The 23,829-nt window shown below is 40.2% G+C and overlaps 1 protein-coding gene across 1 annotated transcript in view; it reads left to right on the top strand.

Moving 5' to 3' along the window:
• Nucleotides 1-23,829, top strand: part of DGKI (diacylglycerol kinase iota) — a 175,232-nt gene that overhangs the window by 63,648 nt on the left and 87,755 nt on the right. Inside the window, exons 7-16 of the mRNA XM_075051054.1 lie at nt 1,870-1,941; nt 2,548-2,664; nt 8,855-8,929; nt 10,162-10,257; nt 12,086-12,168; nt 13,645-13,705; nt 17,336-17,449; nt 17,940-18,077; nt 19,254-19,332; nt 23,451-23,506. Coding sequence (XP_074907155.1) covers nt 1,870-1,941; nt 2,548-2,664; nt 8,855-8,929; nt 10,162-10,257; nt 12,086-12,168; nt 13,645-13,705; nt 17,336-17,449; nt 17,940-18,077; nt 19,254-19,332; nt 23,451-23,506 — 891 coding nt within the window. The remainder of the gene's footprint in view (nt 1-1,869; nt 1,942-2,547; nt 2,665-8,854; nt 8,930-10,161; nt 10,258-12,085; nt 12,169-13,644; nt 13,706-17,335; nt 17,450-17,939; nt 18,078-19,253; nt 19,333-23,450; nt 23,507-23,829) is intronic.

Genomic DNA, 23,829 nt, shown 5'->3' on the forward strand with positions numbered 1-23,829 from the left:
ACATTAAGAAGCACTGGTATAAGTGAATGAGAATAGAGCATTTTGTCCAGTTGTGAGACCTCTGTTCCAGCATTTGTATCATATGTACTGTCACTCTGTTCTTGTGTCCACATTGAATGGCAGACTAGATGTGCCCAGCCAGATGCAGCTGGCCGGCCGCTCTTTGTGAAGCCATTTGACCACACTCCCTTACTAAACCTGAATATGCCAAATCACCATCATTGTGAAGAATCTACTCTTTGAATTTCTCTGAATGTAAAACCTGAGGCATTAGGGGGAAGGATTAAAAAAATAATAAAACAAAAAAATCTAGGCAGAGGTGACACAAGCCTCTTTAGGAGCAGGTCTTAGTTGGTGGTGTGGTCCATCTGGCAAGTTGGTTTGAATACATGCTGGGGGACACCTTAAGAAGAAGCTGCAATGTGCACTTCTGCATGGTGGGCAGACAGGTAGAGCCTCTTCCTCTTCAGCGTATTGATAGGGTTGTCCTCAACTACCACGTGTGGACAGATTGTAGCTCAATCCCTCGCTTAACAAGGCCAGTGCATCTCTGGATGGGTTTTTTGTTGTTCATTCAATTCTCCTTCTTGGTGTGCTTGACACTTGTCATTGCACTGAGCACTAACAGGCTCATTTTTCCTGCAGGTGTCCATCTTCCTGTTCCTTTCCACAGCAGCTAAGAAAAGAACCTTAATTATAGAAGTGAGGCAATGTCCTGTTAGGTGTTACTAAATCCAATTATAACTCTTTGCATTGGGTCTTGGGCATTGCCCAGCATGTAGGAGATTTAGGTAAAACTCAGCCTGGTGAAAAGAAAACTGGCTTACAAATTTGTGACTTGGTAGAGAGACTGAATTAGAAAATTCTGGTTGGTGATGGGCTACTCACTCTAGTAGAGAGAGGCTTGACGGAAGCCAATGAATGAAGGACCCAGATGACTGCAAATCTGAAATCTAAGCAGTGAAGGTGACTATGACAAGCTGTTCAATGAACTTCTGGACTTTCCATTTCTGCAGCTGTCAGCCCACATCCATTCTTTCTCTGGCTAAAATAAACTTGAACTGAACACAAATTTTTAGGCTATAACTTACTATTTGTTGCCTGGGTTATATGCAAGAAGGGTGTATATGACCAAATGGTCTTTTCCAGCCTTAGAATTTAGAGAAAAGTAATATGTCTGCTGAAATTGCATTCTACAAAGTGAAACTCTTCTGTGGGAGAATAAAATCTCATATTTGTTGGTCATGATGGGCTTTTTCTCTTTAAAACTATAAAGAAATATTTTTCTTTTATCTGTTTGATGTGAATCAGACCATCTTGTTTTTTTGGAACTTACTAAAAAGATTTTGATCTGAGTCAGCTCAATAAAACAATAAACCTAATTTCCCAATCAGAACATTTTCACACAGACTTTGTAGTTGATTCCACTCTGTATTAAAAAAAAAAAAAAAAAGGAAAACTCAAATTCTTGTTTATATTTAGAGCAAACAAGACTGCAATAAGAGAATGTTTTGTTCAACACAAAATCTGAATCTGTCAGGTCTGTAGAAATCCATTAAAATAAGCATTCCTTCTCTATTTCTTCTGTTGTTTTAAACTACAAAATCTAAGAAAAAGCATAAAATTTTGCAGAAGTATTTTTAAAAGTGTGTGTGAAATGCCCCAGTTGAAGAAACTTCTCTGTGAATCCTGTCATTGTTTTATCCCCCCTAAATCTGTTTAGTGTCTAAGAGATTTGAGGCTGAACCAATGTATCTGACTTCAATGAACTGATTTAGCCTACCACAGTCACCTGGCAAGAGTTAAAGTAAAGGTGTAAATTTTCTTGTAGTCAGGAGGAGTTTAATTCTTTTTTCCCGCTTATTCTAGGGCTTTCAGCAGAAATTCTCCTTCCACAGTAAAGAGATTGTGGCCATCAGTTGTTCCTGGTGCAAGCTGGCGGTAAGTGAACATTACTCAGGGAGACTGGTAGCAGTTTCACTGAGTGGCCACACTGCGAGCAATTTCATTTTTCCTGGCTCTCAGGGTTCCCTCTCTGTGAATCACCCCCAGTTTTGCTATTTGTGTTCCTTTTGCTCAAAGACACCATAACTTTATCTGGCTGACACGAGTCCTCTAGGAGAAAAGTCTTGCTGCACAATGTAGTCACTGGCTGCCTCCCGACAATGCCCTGCTGTGGCTAGCTCAGACAGCCAAAGGGCTCTTAATACATACAGCTGCATCAAACTAGGTGGTGGTCTTCAATATGTGATCTGTGTTTAAGTAGGAGTGGTTGGGTGTGATTTGTTTGTTTGGATTTTTTTTGTTTGTTTTGTTTTTTTGGGTGTGTGTGTGTGTGTTTGTTTGTTTGTTTTTGTAAGAAGGTTTGGCTAGGGAAGATGACCTTTAGTTACATGTTCCTAAAACTCCATGGTTTGAAGAACTTGAAGATGGTGGAGTTGGGACCATTGCTCCAGTTTTTGTACCATCACCCTCTTCTTCCTCTCCACGTTTCCCCTTTGTCTTTCTTAGCCTCCTTATTGACTCTACTCTTTTCCTCTCTTCCAGTTTCATAACAAAGTCACTTGTTTCATGCTACATCACATTGAGGAGCCATGTTCCCTGGGGGCTCACGCTGCTGTCATTGTGCCTCCCACCTGGATCATTAAGGTGAAGAAACCTCAGGTAACTGCATGCTGATGTCTGGTTCTGAAGCTGTATGGCTGTGTAGGGCCAACCTGGCTTCGCCGCTCGGTACTCCTTCACTAAGGCATGCTTGTTCAACCCTGTCTCCCTGAAACCCAGCATACATCCATGGTGATTATGAACCTGTATCCTCCCGCCCCTCCATCCAGCCCTTCAGTAGATTTCCCTGTTTGGGACGATTAGCAACAAACATGACTTCTGTTCTGAGCAAATCCAGCTCAGATTTGTTCCTGTAACTGTGAGTTCAGCAAGCATACTGCAAGAAATCCCCTGTGTTGTAGGCAGTCAAGCATGTTTCATTAAATAGAGCTGAGCAAATACAGGGAAAAACTGTTCACAAACATTGACTTGAACTGCAGTAAGAATCAGCTGTGGCTGGACTGGCATCCCTCTGAATTTGCCATCAATGGACGTTTAAACAATCATGTCTTTCTTACATCAGTGCTTGCTGAATGTCAGCAGCAAGCCCACGTGCTCATTTAGTTGCAGGTAACAAGCATTAGACTTCAAAGCTTTTGTAATGGATGTGATATCTCTTGGAGAGGATAATTCACTGGTGAACACAATAGGGAGAAAAGGTATCCAAAAGAGAGCTGGCCAAAAATTAAAAGGGGATTCACGTCATGCAAGAAGTATTTTTTTTTCTTTGAAAGTCTGTTTTCATTCCAAGTTGAACTGAAGGAAACAGACAAACACTGAACATATCAGGGAGGCAGAAAAGCTGGTAAACGTTTCATTTCAGAAGCACTGGAACAAGTGTTTGTTCTGAAATGAATAGTGTCTGGGATATTGAAACTTCCCACTCACATTTTCTTGTAATTTTTCTCCATTGACAGGAATGCTGGTTTTATAGAGTAGTGACATGTGGCTCTTAACATTAGTGTGTCTATACTTGGGAAGTGACCCCTGGCTTTCTGGCTCTGTATCCTGGTTGTCAACAAGAAGCTAAAAAGTTCAGGCTGTAGGCAAGGCACTAAGACAAAATTAGTCCCATAAAACTGGAAAAAGGTCTAAGTTGTGACACTGCTCGGTTTTTATTTCCAGTCTAGGGATATGACTGTCAGATTTGTGCATGAGTGGCGTTTCTAACAAGCTGGATATTAAAGACAAGGGGAGGAGGGTGGAAGGGGAAATATAGAGTAATCAAAAAGTTGACCAAAGAGACTGCTGTTTCTCCTTTAAGTCCATAGAGAGTAGGCAAGATCCCTAGCCACATCCTCTCTGAGAAACAAAGTTTTTTTTGCATTTGCATTTTTTTCCCCACACTTTTCTTGCTCTGTTAGTTTTATTCCAGTGTCCTCCAGAGAAATCTTTTTTCTTCTCCTGTTGAAGAATCTGAGTCCTCAGCAGGGACTTAACCTTGGCTAATTTTCAGCACCTGTGTGGTATTTGATAGATGTATCCATGTCTGACCTTACTAAAAGAAGTCTTTCTTTGTTCTTTTTTATTTTATCTAATTTTTAGTGGAAAAAAAAAAAATCAACACTTGTAATTTTCTTTTGATTTGGCATTTGGCCAAAGCAGGGTACCTTCCTTATAATATTTTTAGGCAATTTTTTTTCTTGTCCATTTTTTTTCAGAGAAGTTCAAATAAAAAAATATATCTGATATAGTTAATAATAATTAATGGGAAAAATGCTTTTAAATAAAGTTTTAGAGTGTCACACTAAAAGAAAATATCTGTTAACGTTATGTGCCTGAGTCATGAGTGGAGAGGAAGTACTTCAATCTAATACTCCATCACATCTTCAGTCCTTGAAATTCATGGTCAGTAGCATGCAAAAACCTTATCTTGAGTAACTGAAGCACTAGATAGATCAAAATGATATTTAGCATAGACAATGGGCATATTTCCATGAAACTTCTTAACAGCATGCATTGCAGTATTAGTTCTGGGGAATGCATCCTTATTGCTATAGAAAATACTGAAACATCTTTCAGATATGTTTTCAGATTTTTGGCAGAATTCTTGTTTCCTTATTTATTGTTTTTTTTAAGAAATATTTTCTCCTCTTCTGCTGTTTCTGGCCAGCTCTACTTCTGTGTATTATGACCCTCTTCACCCTATATGAACATTTGGTAAACATTATGAAATATTCACTGCATTCAATCCACAGAACACAAACACAATATTCACAAATTTTTGTAAATTCAGATAGTAAATAAATATGTAGCCAGCAATCTGTTTTTCACATATTCCACAGTCAGAATAAATTTGGCTAGAAGCCTTTTCGTTATAAAATATTTCCTCAGCTCTAATTAACTACTTACCTTGGTCACAGGCAACTCCTGAACTGAAATCCCTACTCATATGAAATTGATTTTAGTGGTGCCTTCATCCTGTTTGTTGATTGTTTCTTTTAAGCAAATAAGATGGCTTTTTGTAGCAAAACCTTGCCCTGAATTTTAATTTTTATTGCTACAAAAATGGTTTTCCATGCTTATTTTGTACAACACGGGTCACCACCTTTCAAACATTGGGCTTGAATAAAGAGCATACTCCCCCTCTGATTACCAGCAATGTTGTGGTAGTGAAGCATCATGGTGTAATTGGTTAAGGACAATTCTCTGCTGACAACCTACATTCCAAATGGGGAGCTTTTGCTTCTTGCAAGCAATTGATTGCAAGATGAATAATGTTCAGAATGGTTCAAATAGCTTTGGGATTGGTGGTAGCCCTGTATGTAATGATCCATTTACATGAATGGAAAACTCCCAATACCTATTCCATGTTATTCATAATGTGAGCCACTTCTGTAACTTCTTTATTGATTTCCAGTGTTTCTGTACTGTGTTAGCAGCACTTTGATACCAGCTCTGATTTCCTGGGGTTCAAATCAATTCCATCTCCTGGTTTGTGAAAGCAGGCCACCCCTGTTGACTGGTGGTATTTTGTTATAGGTGAGGTTTGGTAGCCCATGTGGTGTTAGCTCTAGGAATGGACTTGCTATATGCTTACGTTGTGGGAGAAAAGTAGATAATAAGGAGGATCTGGCTGATATACTTACTGATTCAGTCTGTCTTCTGTTTGGGAAGGCAAAGGCAGTAACTAAAATTCCAAGTTTTTTCTGTTCAAGGTGAGTAAACATGGTGTTTTCTTCTCCTCCTCCTTTGAAGACCTTGAAAAAGTGCTAGTGAATGTTTGTAGTTCTGGGTTTATTTCTTTATTTCCTCAATTGCTGAGTGCAGCTGGCTTGCCTGATGTTGGTTTGTGAACAACCAGAAGACAGTCAAGATTGAAGCCAGGTTGGATGGGGCCTTGAGCAACCTGGTCTAGTGGAAGGTGTCCCTGCCCATGGCAGTGGGGTTGGAACTGAATGATCTTTAAGGTCCCTTCCAACCCAAACCATTCTATGATTCTATGACCTTCCCAGAGGCTGTTCGTTATTTAAGTTATTTGAAGCCCAGCATGCTGAAAGCCTTTGAAAATGAAGGCTGAAATGTAAAGGAAAAGGTTGAAAGGGTCCATTGGATTTGCTTGAGATAGGCTGTGGCCCTCAGGCTGCCCAACACCGTACAAGAAGGAGTCCAGTTCTTCTATTTATCTAGCTAAGCGTGCTGAGAACTATACTGACCATTCAATAATATGAAAAATCTCTTTTGAAGATTGCCAAACTGACATCCACAAAGGAGAGGTTTCCTCTCTAGAGGCAATTTAGGATTTACATATGGTGCCCATTTAAAGGTATGCTTCGCTATCAGGTACTTTGCTGAATAACATTATACATTTATAAAATACTCATCACCTTGTTATGTGGACAAGGTAGTATGCATCTATTTCTTCACTTCAATGTGCAAAGACTGATTACTCTTGGCTGTTATTCTTCTGCATGTTTGCAAAGAGAACCTGCGTATGTTTAAGCAGCTTTTTTGCCTTTCATCTGCTATGGACATGCAGTTGCAATCGTTGTAGAAAAGCTTTACGTTCTCTTAACACTATAGGCGTAGGCACGTTTAAAAAAAAAAGTGAAATAACATAGCTGTGATGTAGCATATTTTAGTGCCTTTTTGAGTGTGGAAATGAAAATTGTTATAATCGTAAATGGAGGCTTAGACTAAAACTGTTTCTCTAATACAGCTGTGTGCCTCTTCCTACCCTACCCATAGGCAAGAAAAGAGATATAACGGGATTTAATGACAACTACATTTAAACATTCTTTAGATTATTCTTTTAAAATTAGTCAGGATTTTACTGAACTGTTCTTGCTCTTCCCAGAAGAACTTCACTGGGCTTAGGTCCATCCGTTGTGGAGGTAGAATAACAAGTACAGTCCTTCTTCCAGAGCTACAGTGAAGTACTTGCCTAGTATAATATCTGACTTGAGTTACAGACTAGTATTTGCCAGCAGAATTCACTGCACTCCAGGGAGAATTCTTCATCACGGAACAGCTGAGGAACTAGACTAAGACCCCCATGGGAGGCAGCTTTGAGAGTAATGCCCCGTACCTTTCTCTTGACATAAAGACTTTTGCCTACAGGCAATGTGATTGCTGAGGTAGGGCAATGAAAGACCACGCAGATGATATTGCCAATGCACTTCTGTAGTCAGTGCAGTCTTTGTGGCTTATTATGCTTTCAAGATCACTTTGTATCAGAGTAAGGAAGAGTAAGAACACTTCTTTAGGTGGTTTCTCAAAACATGGTCTAATAGGGCAAATGTCCTGTAATTGCTCTGCAGAGCTGTCTTGTGTTCAGTATTTTCAGTAAGCAACAAGGCATGGCTATATCCTGGTCTACAAGGAATGTTGAGAGGTGACAAAAAGCTTGGGACCTTGTGCTCTACAGCAGGCTTCTCTTGGTCTGGGTGAAAAAGGACGGTGCCCTTAGGTATTTGAGTGAGTTAGCTGTTAGTTTTTCTTAACTTCTCTGAGATGTGGAAACAATAAATTCCGTACCTGGTGTGTCGTACTGAAGTCTTGAAATTCTAGAAGTGGTTGTTAGGTATTAAACAGAATCTAGTAGCTATTCCTGTTATTGTTGGATAGAAAGCAGGAGTAAGGACAGACATCACTGTTTACAGATTTGATGATCTCTGGTCATTGGCTTTTTTCATTAGTGGTACACTTTTGAATAAGGTCAGGACAGAAATGAACTTTTAGATGAGCTGAGTGGATCTTGCTTCCCCTCTTGAAGCCAGAAAAAAACCCAATAAACTTCCTTCTAGTTCCCTGTGTTACTTTATTTCCTGGTGATGGCTAAACTAGAAGTTGAAATACTGTCAACATAATTACAGTATTTCTTATAATACAAAATTTCAATCATATGGAAAGGGTTGGGGTTTCCTGCAGGTACGACTTCAGTTACTGAATTAAAATAATTAAAAAAAAAAAAAATTGCCCTTTTTGGACTGTTCTTATCACACCAGAACATCTTTTGGCTCAATATTGCTGAGCAGGCTATTAACAGCCTGGAGAATAGCTTTGATGCAAGTTCTATTTTACTAGGTTCTGCAAAAATAAAAGCAGGTTTATGGTTGGTTTTTTGTGTGTAGTTAAGTGATATTGTTATTTAAAAACACAGCAAACAAAAACCCCACAAACACCCCCTCACCCAAATCCTTAAATGTTAACAATTCAGTTTGTTCCTTAGCAGATGATTACACAAGTTTCTTGATACGCTGGAACTGACTCCGCAGTGCCAGCATCATCCGCCATGGTGGCCTACGTTATGTTGAGTCATAATGGTTGCCAGAGCTAAAACTTGTTGTTTTCTTTCCTAAAAAAAACATGAAAAATATCTCATTTATCATGTTTTTTATTACATCTTTATGCAGGTGGTCTCCATACCAGGAGACGAGCCTGATTGGGCAGGAGACTGGAGCCCCGAAGGGGAAACGGGCGTCTCCTACCCCTATTGGGAGGGTTGGCAGGTACAACATGTGGTGTTATGTGAGTCTATGGGAGCATCTGATCTTTTTCCCCCTCACAGCGTGGGAAAGTTTCCAGTTCCAAAGCACCAGTCTGGTCTCCGTGTGTGGCTTTCTCCATAAACGGTGGTGTGGAAGTGTAAAGCATGCAGCGCATGTAATTTAAATCTCGAGCATGTGCCAGATACTCTTATCATTCTCCAAGTGGACATGCATGGAAGAGCTTCGTAAAGGGGCTCTGTCTGGTCCTGTCTTCTAAATTTTGTTTTGCTTTTCATGTATTCTTTTTTCTTTTGATGTAGAACTCATTAAAGACTTCAACACGGAGAAAGAAGAGAACATCTTTTAAAAGAAAAGCCAGCAAAAGAGGCAATGAAGTAGGTATTCAAGTGCTTTGGAAATCAGCATCCTTTTGTTTAAATGTCTAAACACAGACTTTAAATTTTTTTTCTGGACTCTTCAATATACTTTTTCTACTGGAAAATTCCACACTATTGAATTTGTTGTGAGATCAGTTTTGATAAAACTTGTATGAGACGTTTTATTTGCTGAGTTGATTTTTTTCAAGAAACAACCTACCAGACTCCAAAAGGACCAGCAGCCTAGTGAAACAGCAATTGCCTTGGGATGTAGGAGACTCAGCTCAGACCCTTGGTTTCCACTGGGCAGAGCCAGGGGTGTGAAACTGGGGTTGTGAAATCCATAGTGAATGCACTGATGCAAGGGTCTGGTCCAATTTGAGAGTGTCTCCCTTAGGAGATATCATACTGGAAATACTCTGTTTGTGTGAAAATTGGCATTGGGCCACAGAGGGAGAAAACAGATAAGTGATCTGATGGTTTGATTTACCACATAGCTTATAGAAGACATTGTTTCCAGACCCTGCCTAGTGGATTAGTTATATAAATGAACAACAGCTTCATAGGAGAGGTGGAGGAAGACTCACCTCTACATAGCCACGGCTCTCTGGTTAAGGTCCTTGCTTGGGTGGGGGGAGAACTGCTGATGAGAAACTTGAATCTCTCTGCCACAGCCCAGGAGAGTGCCCTCACTACTGGGCTCTCTGGTGTTCTGCAGGGGTAGGGAGTAGGGAGGCAAATAGTTTTCTCGTTGACGTGTCATGTTTGACGTGTGGTATTTGTTCAAAGGTGGGAGGGCGGCAAGGCCAAGAATTCAAAAGCAGGTCATCTGAAAATAAGTGCTGGTTCAACTTGTCTGTTAGATGGAATTAATGAAATAAGTAGTTTATCTCATTTTATTTTCCATTGGAAAATTGTTCATGTTAGAAATAGCACTTTATCTGACACATTATTAGTGCTGGATGAATAATTGGGTTTTTTGGGAAATAATATTGAGTAAAATTTTAAAATAGTTTTGTGCTGGCCTGAAGTGATGTCCCCCCCTTAGCCCCCCCCCCCCCCCCCTTATTTTCTTTCTTAATGGTCTCAGCTGGATAAATTAATCCCAGCTGAGTGCCACATTAACATGGCTGTACTATTTCCAGTACCTGAGGTAGTCTTGGTAGAGATAGGTTGGGTCTCCTGCACATGTTATGCCAGGGAAACATATATAGCTTGTACTAAAGCTGTTTTCTGCTTCTGTTTCTCAGGATAACAAAGGTCGGCCATTTGTGATAAAGCCTATCTCCTCTCCACTCATGAAGCCACTGCTGGTTTTTGTCAATCCAAAAAGTGGAGGGAATCAGGTAAGACCATCATTTGGATCCAAGTCAAAAAGTTTAATAGCAGTGTTTCTGCAAATAAGACTAGCTCTTGGTCAGTCAGATCGGAAGAACTCTATGCCTGAACTGCAGTCCTCGGAAGAGGTCCTTGCTGTTGTGAATGCCCTTTCCACTTCAGTGGAATTGGATGTATGGAATGGATACTTGAGTATTTGAGCAGTTGTATTCCTATCTTCAGATTCTTGAAAGGAATCTAAAATTATAGTTTGGAGGTTTTCAGAATACTTCATTTTTCCACAGAAAATTTAGATTTTCAATGAAGTCTTAGACTTTTATCCAAAATGTGGTTTAATTTTACTGGGAAAGCCTAGTGAAATTAGTGAATGTGAAATGATGCGTTCCTGTGGCATTTAAAAAATCATTACTACTCTTGTACTCTACCATAGAGAACCAAGTTTCAGTGACTAACATGCAGCAGACTTCTTTCTTAGGGTTCTTAGAATTTAAACTTATCCAAGTGAATGTTTTCCAGGTTAGTTCTGCCACTTTTTGAATACCAAACAATCTGAGTGCCTTCTGATAAACAGGGCCTTCTAGTTGAAAAGAAAAGAGTGATCTAAGATACAAGAGGCCTATAGAGCATAAAGAATAGCATAGCTGCTGCTTACTTTCTCCTCTCATAGAATAATTAGGGAGGATATCAAATGAAACCGCTAAGACTAAACAAAGAAAAAAGTCAGTCCTTCTCACAGTGTGTAGTTCAGCTGCAAAACATCTTGTCGTAGGATGTTGTGGATGCTAAAAGTTTTCATGGGCTGAAGGAGAGATTTGGAAGATGAAATCCTGAAGGTTACTAAAGTCCTGTACCCTGCTCTGGCTCAAGAGTTCTATGAACTGCAAATAGCTGAGGCTGGGAGAATACTTACAGCAAACATCACATTTATTTTCTCTGTTCTATTTTTTCCTAGGCACTTTGACTGCTATCCTTGGTACTCCGCTTAGGGGAAGGTGTCAGACAGAAAAGCCATCCCTCAGAAGGGGGACCTATTGAAAATTCCTGACTTGCACCCCCAGGCCATATCTGAAAGGCATTCTTGAATTATTTTGGAGTACAAGCTTGCCCCATAGGGTCCTTGGCCCTCTTCTGCTAGTACAAGATCCTGCCACTTTGTGTCTGGGCGGAACATGAAGGAAGGAAATTGAGTGTCTGGAATATGAACCCAAGAGTTTGAGAAAGCAGAAATTATATCTGTAGGTGATGGGCTAGCCACACTGTGCTGAGTGAGGGAGCATTGGGGCAGCTGTAGTCCATAGAGTCCTTGACTCCTGCTTCATCAGATGATAGAGGGCTACAGTTATGAGTGTCCACAGTGGTGGTGGTGGAGGTCAAAGCAATGTCATTGCTTGGACGTTGGGCAGGACTGTTCAATGTGATGGAGACTTTGCCCACAAGCTTGTTCGACTTCTTGCTGTCATGGATGGCTGAGGGTGGTGTGGGATAACAGAGATTTCTTTTTGCAGGTGGTGAGAGGCAGGAGAAAAGGTTGCTGTGGGAGCTGAACCTTTGGTCTGACCGCAAACACCTGTTCTTATGAACCATTAGTGATACGTGTTGTTAAATTTAGTCTATACGTATGCATGTGCACCCTGTCCAGATTGGTGGGTTGCTATTCTATAGAGCTGTCATCTGCTATGCCACTTTCTGGTTTGTCTTTTTCTTGGTTTATGTTTGCTTTATAAAGCACAGAAGAAAGAAAAGCAGTCCAAATATAGTGAATAATTAACACTATTATTTCTAATAATCATTAAATTATTCATAATTTCCCTTCCTTTGATTTTTCTTTCTTCCCAGGGCACCAAGGTTCTCCAAATGTTTATGTGGTATTTGAATCCACGCCAGGTCTTTGATCTCTCTCAGGACGGGCCAAGAGATGCGTAAGTTCTTGAGCCTTCAGCACTGTGGACCATCATTCTTTTCTGATCAGGAAAGCAGATGAAGGTCTAGCTTGGATAGATTAGTAGACTGTGCATGAGGTTTATGTATCCAGGTTTTGGTAGTGGGGGCGTGGGGTGCTGTGCTGCAGGGGTGGCTTCTGTGAGAAGAGATCAGGAGCTGCCCCCATGCCAGACAGAGCCAGTTCCAAATGGCTCCAAGACACACTCGCTGCTCATCCCAGTGCCTGACCATTCCCTACTGGCTGAGTGTTACAATGGGGTGAGGCTGCCTCCAGACTTCCATACGTTTCAGCAGTGTCCAACTACCTCTGCTTGCTGAGTAACTAACTCAGCTTATCTGGCAATAGTTGAAGTGTGAGCCACTTCCAAGGGATGGAGGACCTGTCTTTAAAGGGCTGATTCTCACTGCTAAGGGTTAAGAGACCATCCTTCTATTGTGTTTAAGATAGGGATACTTGCTTTACTTAATCATCTGTTCAGTGCTACTTTCACAAGTTAGGCAGCACAAAAAGTTAATAATAATGTAAAATGAAATATTTACCTGTATAAGAATGGTCCAAGTATTTGCTATTCAAGGCATCCAAGCTTTTTTCCTGCAGAAACACCTCCACTGCTGATCCTCTCATGATGTATAGAAGCTTTAAGGTAGACATACAGTTTTCAGAGCTGTGTAATGGAGTTAAAGGAGGATTAGGTCCTCTGGTCACTCAGCTCTCTACATGTGAATGCACCCCCTCCATTAGGAGATATTTCATTATGCCTCTCTTCTTCCTGCAACTGAAGGAGCAGGTCTTCAACATGTGCTTTTTTGGCTCTCCTGCTGGTATCTTAGACCAGATATCCAGAGAAAGAACTCTATTAGATGTTCTTGCCTTCTGTGGTGTTAAAAAAAGTAGTGACCAATTGAAGCTGTCATGTTCTACATGCCTCGGAAATGGTGGCTCAGCAAATCCTGATGAGAAACACTAAATTTTGTTTAAAGACCTCGAAGTTTATATTTGTTTGCTTAGGATAAGAGAAAAAGGAAAGATTTTGTAATCTCCAGAGGGAACGTGAGAATCTGTCCTTTCAGATTTAGCATGGGAGCATGCTAAACTGATCAAATACTTCTCAAGATGTGCTGCCTAACCATGGAGGAAGGCCCCATTTCACATCCTAGTGGTTTTGTGCACGTGTGAAGATGTGAAGTGAACCATAGGGCTCAGGTTGGGTTGGGGCTGATGCCGTCTGCAGCTGCCAGGGCTGGTGCCTTCTCACTGCCGAGGCTTTTGGTAACGCTGAGATTTCCACCCCCCCCCCCACCCCCCCCCCCCGCCTCCACCCACACCCTTAGTAATGAATATTCAAAAATGCGATAAGCGGCTGTTAAACTGTCACTAGGCAAAATGCATAAAAAGTGCCTGCATTGTTGTTCTGATTTTTTTTCCCTTTTTTCCCTTTCCCTCCCCTGGCCAGGCTGGAGCTGTACAGAAAAGTGCCAAACCTGCGCATCCTGGCCTGCGGCGGGGACGGGACGGTAGGTGGCTGGTGCCTGGCAGCCCCGTGGTCATTGGACAAGTGATTAAAATCCTCGCAGTTGTGGGTTTACCACATCACAATGCCTGCAGAGCTAGATAACATACCTTACGCTTGTGAAATCTATTACTTTTTTTATTTTCTGTGTGGCCTGGCTTGCGTAGCGATGGGCCCAGATCCTGATGTCCAAGGTCCTATCTGCTTTATGCATAAAGATTTGGTACAGCTTAAGAAAAACAAAAAAAGACTAACTTTGCTGGCATCCTCTCACTATTTACACAGCTCTGAGGGTCTAGCAGGTTAAGTCAGTGTCTGGGAGCTACTAAATCTTAATTTCTGCTCCTTCCTGCTATTGTCTCCATGTTGTCTGAGTACAGCCATATAGGGTCTCCTAGGTGCCTAAAGAAAGTGGGTTTCCCCACTTTCTTTACAAAATGTCTGTGAGGAATGATATCGTGTTGGTCATGCTACTAGCCTGGGATCTGGTAGATCCAGGTTCAGTATCTTGCTTTGCTGCTGAATTTCTGTGTGTTCTTGGATAAGCGATTAAGGTAAGATCTTTAAAGGATTTAGGCACCCTTAGCTGGAGACAGGGTCTGCAGTTCAGATTCTGCAGGCCATGAGTGTAATGGAGGTATTACAACCCCATTATTCTTTCCAGTACTTAGGAACATTGTAAATCTCAGTCTGTGCCACTGAGTGCTTAAATGCAGTTGAAAAACTGACCTTTAATCTCTCTGAAGCTCAGTTCCCCAAACGTGCACTTGATAATAGTTATAACAGCAAGTATGGTAAGGAAAATGCATTACTATTTTTAACATGCAATGGCTGGCCATGATAGATATATGTAGATGTTTAGGGCATGAGGAGAATTTTTTTTTTTTTTTAGTGAGCTGAACACCTACTCTTAACCCATCTCTGCTTGAATTTCTGGGGGAACTTCCTGTTCAGCTTCTGTGGGTTCTTTTAATATTTAATTTTATATTTAATACATATAATAATTCTATTACTAACCCCAGATGTAGGGATTATTAATACCAGTGCTTCCCCTGCCAGAATGGAGAAAAAACCCCATGATTAGACTACTCAATTGCTGGTGCCTGGGAAATAAGATATTACTGTTACTGAATCGTGAACTTTCGTTGAGAAATGTGCAAGGCATTCCTTTAGCAGAAGGCATAAGCTGCAAAAAGCGTTTCAATCTGTTTCTGAAAGTCTTTTTCTTCCACCTGAGGAAGCCCGTATTTTAATAGGGAAAAAAAATTCATCCCGAAAATATTAAAATAGAAATGAATGCAACTACATTGAGTCTGACCATCCTTTGTTTTCCCTTTGCTGAGCAGTGCAAGCGACAGGTGGCAGCACCTTCTCATCAGTATGAGCAGCGCTCCACTATCACATTTGCTGCTGCTCAGTTTGAAGCAAATTAATATCTAGTTATTCCCAAAGCCATTACATCCAGAAATGAAAAATCTGGCTCAAACGGACTTAGTGAATATTCAATGAGACCAGATGTTACCTTCCATTATTAAGGTGAATCAGAACTTGTTGTAACTTTTCCATCATCGCTGTTGCTGTTCCTTTTCAGGGTATAAATGGACAGCTTTGCTTACAAAGCAGTCAGGAGCTTTCTGTTTATAAGGAAATGACAGTCTATGTCATCCTTGATTGTAAAACTAATGTACAAGGTTTAGAAACGACCTCAAGTTAAATAACAATGTTGTACTTATAAACAGAAACTTCAAATTACTAATTGATCAGTTAAAAGCATTTACAAAAGTGGTAGGTATTGTAATGTTACCTGTACCAGTGGGAGGCTGAGGCACAGATGTATGGATTAAGTCAGTGGCAATGACAAAGGACTCTTTAAGAAGTCCTGACCCCAGTGAAGTTATCAGGAGTCTTTATTCTGTCTCCTGTTATCAATACTGAAGGATAGATATTTTGAAAAGTAAAAGATTACTTACCTCTAAAAGTCCCTTAAGGGCTCTGCTTAGTCCTACCATGCTGCCTATGATAGACCTAAGTACCTTTGGTGATATCCAAGTTCATGAGAGTTGTGATTCAGATGACTGTTGTCAGACAAAGAGCTCTAATGTGGGATCAGATGAATGCTTTAATAATTGGACAATTGGTTATGATAAATAACTGTCTGATAAATCCTATTTATACAAAATTAAATTTATCCATCAAGAGACATGGAGAAAGACATACCCTAGAATACTGAATAGGGTGGTGGTTGCTGTATTTACCAGGCCACCCCCTCTGCAGTCCTTCAAATTCCAACTGTTGTTCCCAATGTCCATGTTATGCTGGGTGCCTTTCATGAAGCTCCTGTGTCATCCCGGTTTGGGTTAAGAATCTATTTGAAATCATAGTAATATTAGTTGAGGGAGGAAAAATCCTGTCCAGCTGCAGTCAGGATTTCAGTTTTATGTCTTACTTAAAAGTTCACGTTTCCAGTAGAGACTGCACCTTTGAAGACTGGCATCAGGAAAAAAAAAAAAACCCAACAAATTTTATCTTCTTATATTTATTTTTTCGTAATTCTTTTTTAAAAAATGCAGCACAGATTCTTTCACAGATTGTAATTTTTTTCTTTTTAAAGGTGAGAAATAGTTAAAGAAAAAGTCAAAGAAAAAGTCCTATTTTCTTGTAGCAAGAATTTCAGTCATAAAAAGTTTGATAACATCTTCAGCAACAATTCTTTCTCCCCTTGGAAATTACCATTTAATAAAACCTAAATATTTTACAGTAATTTGTTCCTTCTGGCTAGATTTCTATCTGAAAGTTTTATGTAGTCCAGAATAGACACAAGAAAGAGAAATAGCTCTCTAAAATAACTAATAGCTTATGATACAAAAGAGCCAGATTCATCGTTCCAACCCAAACCCTTCAACTCTGAGCATTGGTTTGTCTTTTTTTCTAGTCTTTTATTTTATATATATGTGTGTGTGTATACAAATGACTAGAATATATATATATTATATATATTATGCTTTGCACTGAGTGAAATAATTCAGCACTAAGGTCTCTTGTCTGGGGAATGGGAGACCTGTGGGCACGTCCATGCTTGACTTCACTTGGACTCTGTTCCAGGACATGCTCTGAGATACCATGCTGTCTTAATGTGTGTCTTGCATCATCTTTCATAATGGTTGTCAAAGGTTATTTTCCTTTAGCATAATGGCAATTTAAAAGAATTCTCTTGAATTGTCCATATTATTTTTCACTCATTTTTACATACAGTATTTTTCAGAGCAATATTTAGGTAGCCTTATAATACCAGGTGTAATTCTATGTGTTTTCATACCCTGCTTAAAGAACAGCAACTTATGTGCTGCCTTTCCTCAGTATCTCTGTGTGCTGTTAAAGATAGCCAGTGTTTACATCCCATTGCTTTTGCTTGCACAGGAGCTTCATGAAAACTGCAGTACCTGTTCTCTGAAAGGTGAAACCTCAGGTGGGGCAGTTGTAGAATTAAATTTCAGATATCCTAATTTTCCCTTCTCCCTTTTGTTTTACTTGATCTTCTCTGCAAAGGGGATACCATCAAAATATGTCTTTTTCTTTTTTTTTCCATCCCTTTTAATCTTGCTGAATAACAGTTCTTTGCATTTCCCATTTATAGGTGGGCTGGATCCTCTCCATCCTTGACGAGCTGCAACTCAGCCCCCCACCTCCTGTGGCTGTCCTTCCGCTGGGCACTGGGAATGACCTTGCCCGCACCCTCAACTGGGGTGGGGTAAGCACTGACTGGGGTACCCTTATATGTGGGCTCTCAACTTGCTGCTCTGATTTAGTTGTGTAGGGTGGAACTTCATTTTGGCTAAAATAGCAGGCAGAGCTGTGTCCAAGGTCTGCTTCAGTTAGGCCCAATGGTTTGCTTCAATTTCCAGTCTGGGATCTTGGATTACTAATGATGTAGTTGTTGTAATAAAAGTGTACATAGATGTATCTGTCTGGTATTTCAGGCCAAGTAATGAGGAGGACATGTAGGCTTCTAATTTAAGTGTAGTTTAAACTTTATTTCTCTGTATTTATCCTTGACTACATGACTGGAGTTATTCCCGGCAAGGCAAATACACTTTGAGTTCCTCTCCAATGTTCTTAGGAACATTTGATCTGGAATTTTAGGCCTGTCTGAAAGGAGGGAGGTCTGCCAGGTAATTAGTGACTGACTTGCTTTCCTTTCACTATCCATGGCTGATACTCTGGTGAAACTCTGCTGTCAGGGTTACACCGATGAGCCAGTGTCCAAGATCCTGTGCCATGTAGAAGATGGGACCATTGTCCAGCTGGACCGCTGGAATCTCCAGGTTGAGCGCAACCCTGATTTGCCACAGGATGAGCTGGAGGATGGGGCACGTAAGGTTAGAGCCTTCTTTTTCCCAGGGAGACTATAGGACGCTTAGAGCATCTGTGGGTTACACTGTAAGCTCCATGGGTGGGGAAGCTATAAAACCTTTTAATTCTCTAGTTGCATCTCTTCCTTTTGCTCTCTTCATGTGTCAGTACTTCCAGAGGTGTGTGAAACGTAATGCATACCAGCCATTTATTTGTTGTTTGTAACTCCCAGGCATTGAGCATTTATCTCAAGAACTAAACCCTGGAAAAAATCCCTAGCATTTTATCTGAAAGGTTATTGTTGTTTTTCGCTAGTTAACCTGGGGTGGCAGGAGGAGCAACCTTGTGACTACCATCCACTCCTAAATTAGACAAAACTAAAAACAGCATGTAGAATGTTATTCCATAGGATTTTACTAATGGATACCGTTTCCTACTTTACAGCAAGGTGTAGTGTATTTCTGTATTTAACTTCTTCATATGTGGGTCTCCATATAACCTCCATTAGTGTATCTTGATAGTTGAAGAATGGGAAAATTTTTATGTGAGGGGATTACATTTATAGTAATACGTCATTTGGACTGGAGGTGTCAAAAATGTTACAATCATAAAAAAAAAGATTCTGTGAACCATTTTCCTGTTCTCAGTTATAATTTCTAGCTTACCTATTGGATGCTACTGTTCTCTCTCCACAGCCCTGCTGGGCACGTGTAATGAAGAAGAGGCCAGATGTGTGCTTCCCTGCCTCATGCATCCTCAATAGAATTAGGGCTTCTTGTCTGGGACTTGCATCACTCCTGGTTATATATGAAGCAGGAAGAACAAAGCTTGAGTTTTGTTAGGCATGCTGAGCTTGAAGTGCCAGCAATTAAGAAAACCTTTGTATTGACATGTTAAGTGGAGCAGCATTATGGAAATCTCAATGACAACATAAGGAACCCTTTGATGGGTTTACAAAGATACTTGTATGGTCATAAAGCACTGTAGATGTGTTTGTGTTCTTCGGGGCTTTGTATCTGATCATCTTCTACTAACCATTACTAATCTTCAGAGCAACCTTCCGCATACATTTCCCTGATATGTTCTACTTTCTTCTTCATAGGTTTTCATAACATGCCAGGTTTAAAATATTTAATTCCTGGTGTGTTATGGAATGTTTCATTTGTGTTATCTTAACATGTCTTTTTATTATCCAATTACAGCTTCCTCTCAGTGTCTTCAATAATTACTTCAGCCTTGGATTTGATGCACATGTTACACTGGAGTTCCATGAATCTAGAGGTAATAGGAACTTTTTATTTCCTTAGCCTTGGGAATGGGCAGTTATTTTATGAATTAGAACTGGAGTTGGATTTAACATCTTATAATTCTTATAATTCAGAAGGAAAGCCAGACCATAAAAACCCAAGATATATACATGTAGGAAAGAATTGATTGTATCATGAGTTTCCAAGGGACTTCATGATTTAAATATGAAAAAAGTACAAGGAAAAATGGCATTTACTGGAGGAAAAGGGCTAAAAGGGGAGCTTTTCAAAATTTTTGATCTTCTAAAGGAGATACCAAGTACAGATATAAAGAAAGTTTATGCTGATGCAGAAGTGTCAGAATAAGAGCAGAATGAAAAACAAATGTAAGTCAGGTGCAACTGTAGAGGTGGAGGGAGGAGAGAAGCTGCAAGACTGTGGAAGTAGCAGCGTAGCAGGAGCATAACTGTGTTCTTAAACTGAACAGCTGTTTCCTATGGATTGGTGTAGAATAATATCATTGGACTTGGTACAGACCCAGAGTGTGTCATGCAAGTAAAACGTTTTAGTGTCCGCTAAACTGTCAGGAATTTGAGCTGCTGTGGCATCCTGTTTGTCCCCTTGCCGATGGCAATTATACCACCCCATACAGATCCAAATGTAGCTAAACAGGTGGGCTTTGGACTGATGTGAATTGCTCTATTTATATGGTTTAGGCAAGCATGCTTGTATAAACAAACCTTGTTCAATTGTCTGCGTTCAGCTTTTGGTCATTTCAGCTTCATATGCAGGTATTTTTTCTGAATCACAGCCTCCCTTATCTTCACTTTCATACTGTCAGAGTGTCATTTCAAGATTAAAAGATAGCACTCTAATGCCATGCTAAATAAAGAGCAGGATACATGATGGAATGAGCTAATGCATATTTTATAATGTTTAAGACTGCTTCAAGCTTTAGGAATAATAATGAGAGGCCACAAGAGGGCACAGGAATGAAATGATGACAGCTGTATGCATTTTTTTATGAATGCATATCACTATGCATTGCTAATGTGACTGTGAATATACTGTATAGATGAAATGCACGGCTACTTTCTCACTTAATGGAGGCATTACTTAATAATGAAGTTATGGAGCCCTATAAAGAATGGATGTTATTCCAGAGATGCCAGTGTTTTAAAAATTTACACGGATGAAAAAATACTTGGCAGAGCAAGATGTGTGTCTGTGAGTGGGTATGTGTGGCCAGGAGAGCTTTTCATAGCACAAGTGCCTGCTCTTACAAGTCATTACTGCTGGTGTCTTCCTTACCCTCTCAAATGCTAAAATATACACAGTCCTATGTATTTTAGGAGAGAAAAGCTTATAGCCTTGGAGGTGTTGCTGGTGTGTGGGTTTTATTGTTTTTCATGTGGCATTGGGGTGGTTCAGCCTGGAGAAGAGAAGACTTGAGAGAGACATTATTGTGGCCTTTTAATACTTAAAGGAGGCTTATAAGAAAGATAGAGACTGAGATTTTAGTAGGGCCTGTTGCGATAGGACAAGGAGTAATCATTTTAAACTAAAAGAGGGTAGGTTTAGGTTAGATATAAGGAAGAATTTTTTACAATGAGGTTGTGAAACACTGAAACAGGTTGCCCAGAGAGGTGGTAGATGCCCCATTGCTGGAAGTATTCAAGGTCGGGTTGGACGGGGCTCTGAGCAACCTGATCTAGTTGAAGATGTCCCTGCTTACTGCAGGGGCTTGGACCAGGTGACCTTTAAAGGTTCCTTCCAACCCAAACTATTATATAATTCTATGAATTAAGCAGTGCAAAACAGATTCTGAACTTATTTACAATGGATGACAATCCAGAGAAACTCTTAGCAGAACTTTAGCAAAACTTAAAGCGCTTTCATGGCTGTAACACTTGGTCCATTAAGATAAGTGGTTCTATGCAGTTGCTAATGTGGAGCTATTGTAATCACACATAGTATTAAAATAAACAAACACCGATCGCCTGCCCCCTCCGCCCCTGCCCCAAACCAAAATAAATTAAATTGATTTGAACTCTTATCCTATCAGGGCACTTTATGCAATAGAGATTGGTCAGTTGTCATATTTAGAATAAGCAGTAATTGCAGTGTCTCAGAGAAACCTGCACATGAATGTGGCCTTTTCCATGGCAACCTCTACACTTTTCTTGTGACTAATCAGATTGAGCCTTGAGGGTTGGCTCCAAGCCTAACGTGTTTAGCTCTGCTTCTTCAGGAAGTGTTCTGGGTAGCGACTCTTTCCAGTTTCTTCCCTTGTTATCCTTATGCTTTGGTGGAGCAGAGGAGATGCAATTTACTTTATCCCTGTTGATGTACTGTTTGATCCCTCAGCTCTACAGGACTGTTCATTTGCAGGACACCTCCCTACTACACACACACAGAGTCTAACATGTTCCATTTCCTACTCCCTTGATGGCTTGTGAATGGTGAGGATGGAGTGAACCTTGGATATGCAGACAGTGATTTACTTCTACAATCGAAGTTGCAGTCTGATCAACTTTAGGCTCTATTCCACATTGCACAAAGAGTCAGTCCTTCCTCCGTACCCATGCTCATCTCCTATGTTAGAAGTAGGAGCAGTTCAGTATGTTGAAGGACTGCTGAATCCCTGACCTCAGAAAGGCTCCTGTTCTGTTCTACACTGGGGCTTTGGTTCTGGTCAGTATTTGTTATAAGATCCATGTAAGAGCCGGTGCTCTGGTGGCTGCTGCCTGGAGCCATTGGGGATAGCCACATCAGAGAATGCACAGCACAGGCACCGAGCCTTCAAGAGCCTCCCGTTTCTTAGCATAGGGTGTTGAACTTTCTACAAAGAGCTGTCAGCTCAGTAAGTGAAATAAGATTTATTTATGCAGTTAAATTAATCATTTTGAAGATGTGGCCCTGACTGCATTCCAGGCTCACATGTGACACAACACATGGATGATACAGTAGCTGGGCAAACAATCAAACAAGAAACGCAAAGTAGCTTGTTCTTACAAAATGGAGCCTTACACTGTGAGATGTAGTGACTTCAAAGAGAACCAAAAGGATTGTTTCAAGTGGTCATTTGGGAAGAAGTAATTTGGAAGTGTTCACACCAGTATGATGCTTTAGCTAGAAGGGCTATCTTGATAGTTGAATGTTTTCACTAGAGAATCAGTGAGCCAGGGTAGGTGATCGGTACTACTACTGGATACAGTGTCAGAAGGGCTGCTTCTGAAATCTCTGGATCCCACAGACTAGGAAAGGAGTTCCCAAGGAGGCACAAGAATGACCTGTATTCTGGGAAACATGCCTTATACTGGGAGATTAAAGGAGCTCCATTTAGCTTATCAGAAAGAAGGTTAAGAGGCGATTTAATCACTGCCTTTAAGTATTTACTCAAGGAGAAGATATCTGATAGTTGAGGTCTCTTTAATCTGACAGAGAAATATAATAAGATTTAGCAGTTGGCAGTTGAAGTCTGAAAAGTTCAAGATAGGAAAAAAACCCCCACATTTATTTTAACAGTGAGAATAATTAACCATTAGATGTGCATTACTACTGGACTATTAAAATTCTCCATCACTTGGAGTCTAATCAAAATGAAACAGCTCTCTAAATAGGTTTTAGAGTAACCCCTTATTTTTTTCCTGCAGGAATATTTGGGTAGAGATGCCTATTCCTCAGTACCTCTTTGTAACACATGAGAATTTAGGTGTCTGTTTCATCTTGTGAGTTACTAATGCTTTACTTCTGCTTCAAAGCAGGGGTTAGTGTTTCATGGATTTCTAATAATTCTTAGAGGTCTGTTCTGTGTTGGTAGTAACAGAAGTCTCACAAATGGTACTGAGAGATCGTAAGTTGAATAGTCTGAGAGATGCTAAATTAACTGGTTGTATTTGTGTTAACTCTTTGCTCATGTTTCAATCTATTTTCACTGTATAGGAAAGGGAAAGAATTCAATATCAGTATTTGAAATCTGATAGCAATAATGGCATGGGTGGGAGACTCTCACACAGGAAATATATGTTAATATTTTCACCGAGTGATATATGCTAAAAGCACTACAGTGCTAGCAGGGAATGTGAAGGTACAATGGAGTCTACTTGTTTTCTTAGGGTGTTCATATTTTTCTTTTTTATCCTTTCACAGAAGCAAATCCAGAGAAATTCAACAGCCGATTTAGGAATAAAATGTTTTATGCAGGGGTGAGTTGTGATTTATCTTACAGAATGATGTTAACTTAGTTGTTTGAGTGTTTTCTTAAGTACCTTCCCCCTCACTTTCTCACATCAGGAGCTCATGCCAGTTCATTTTGCCTGTTTCAATTTAAAGTGCACATGTACTGTTTCTGGCAATGCCACACACGTGTGTCTGTTGGAAAGTGCCTGAAGCACTATTGTTTTACAGAGTTTAGCAGGTGAGAGAAGTGCTACTCCTTTGGACATAGTACTGGTCGTGTCTTGGCTCCCCAGCTTCTGGCTCATAAGCTTCTCAACAAACTGCTCTGCTTCTTTCAGGGTTTGAGAAG

This window comes from Buteo buteo, chromosome 19, assembly GCF_964188355.1.
Source record: "Buteo buteo chromosome 19, bButBut1.hap1.1, whole genome shotgun sequence".
Taxonomy (NCBI): domain Eukaryota; kingdom Metazoa; phylum Chordata; class Aves; order Accipitriformes; family Accipitridae; genus Buteo; species Buteo buteo.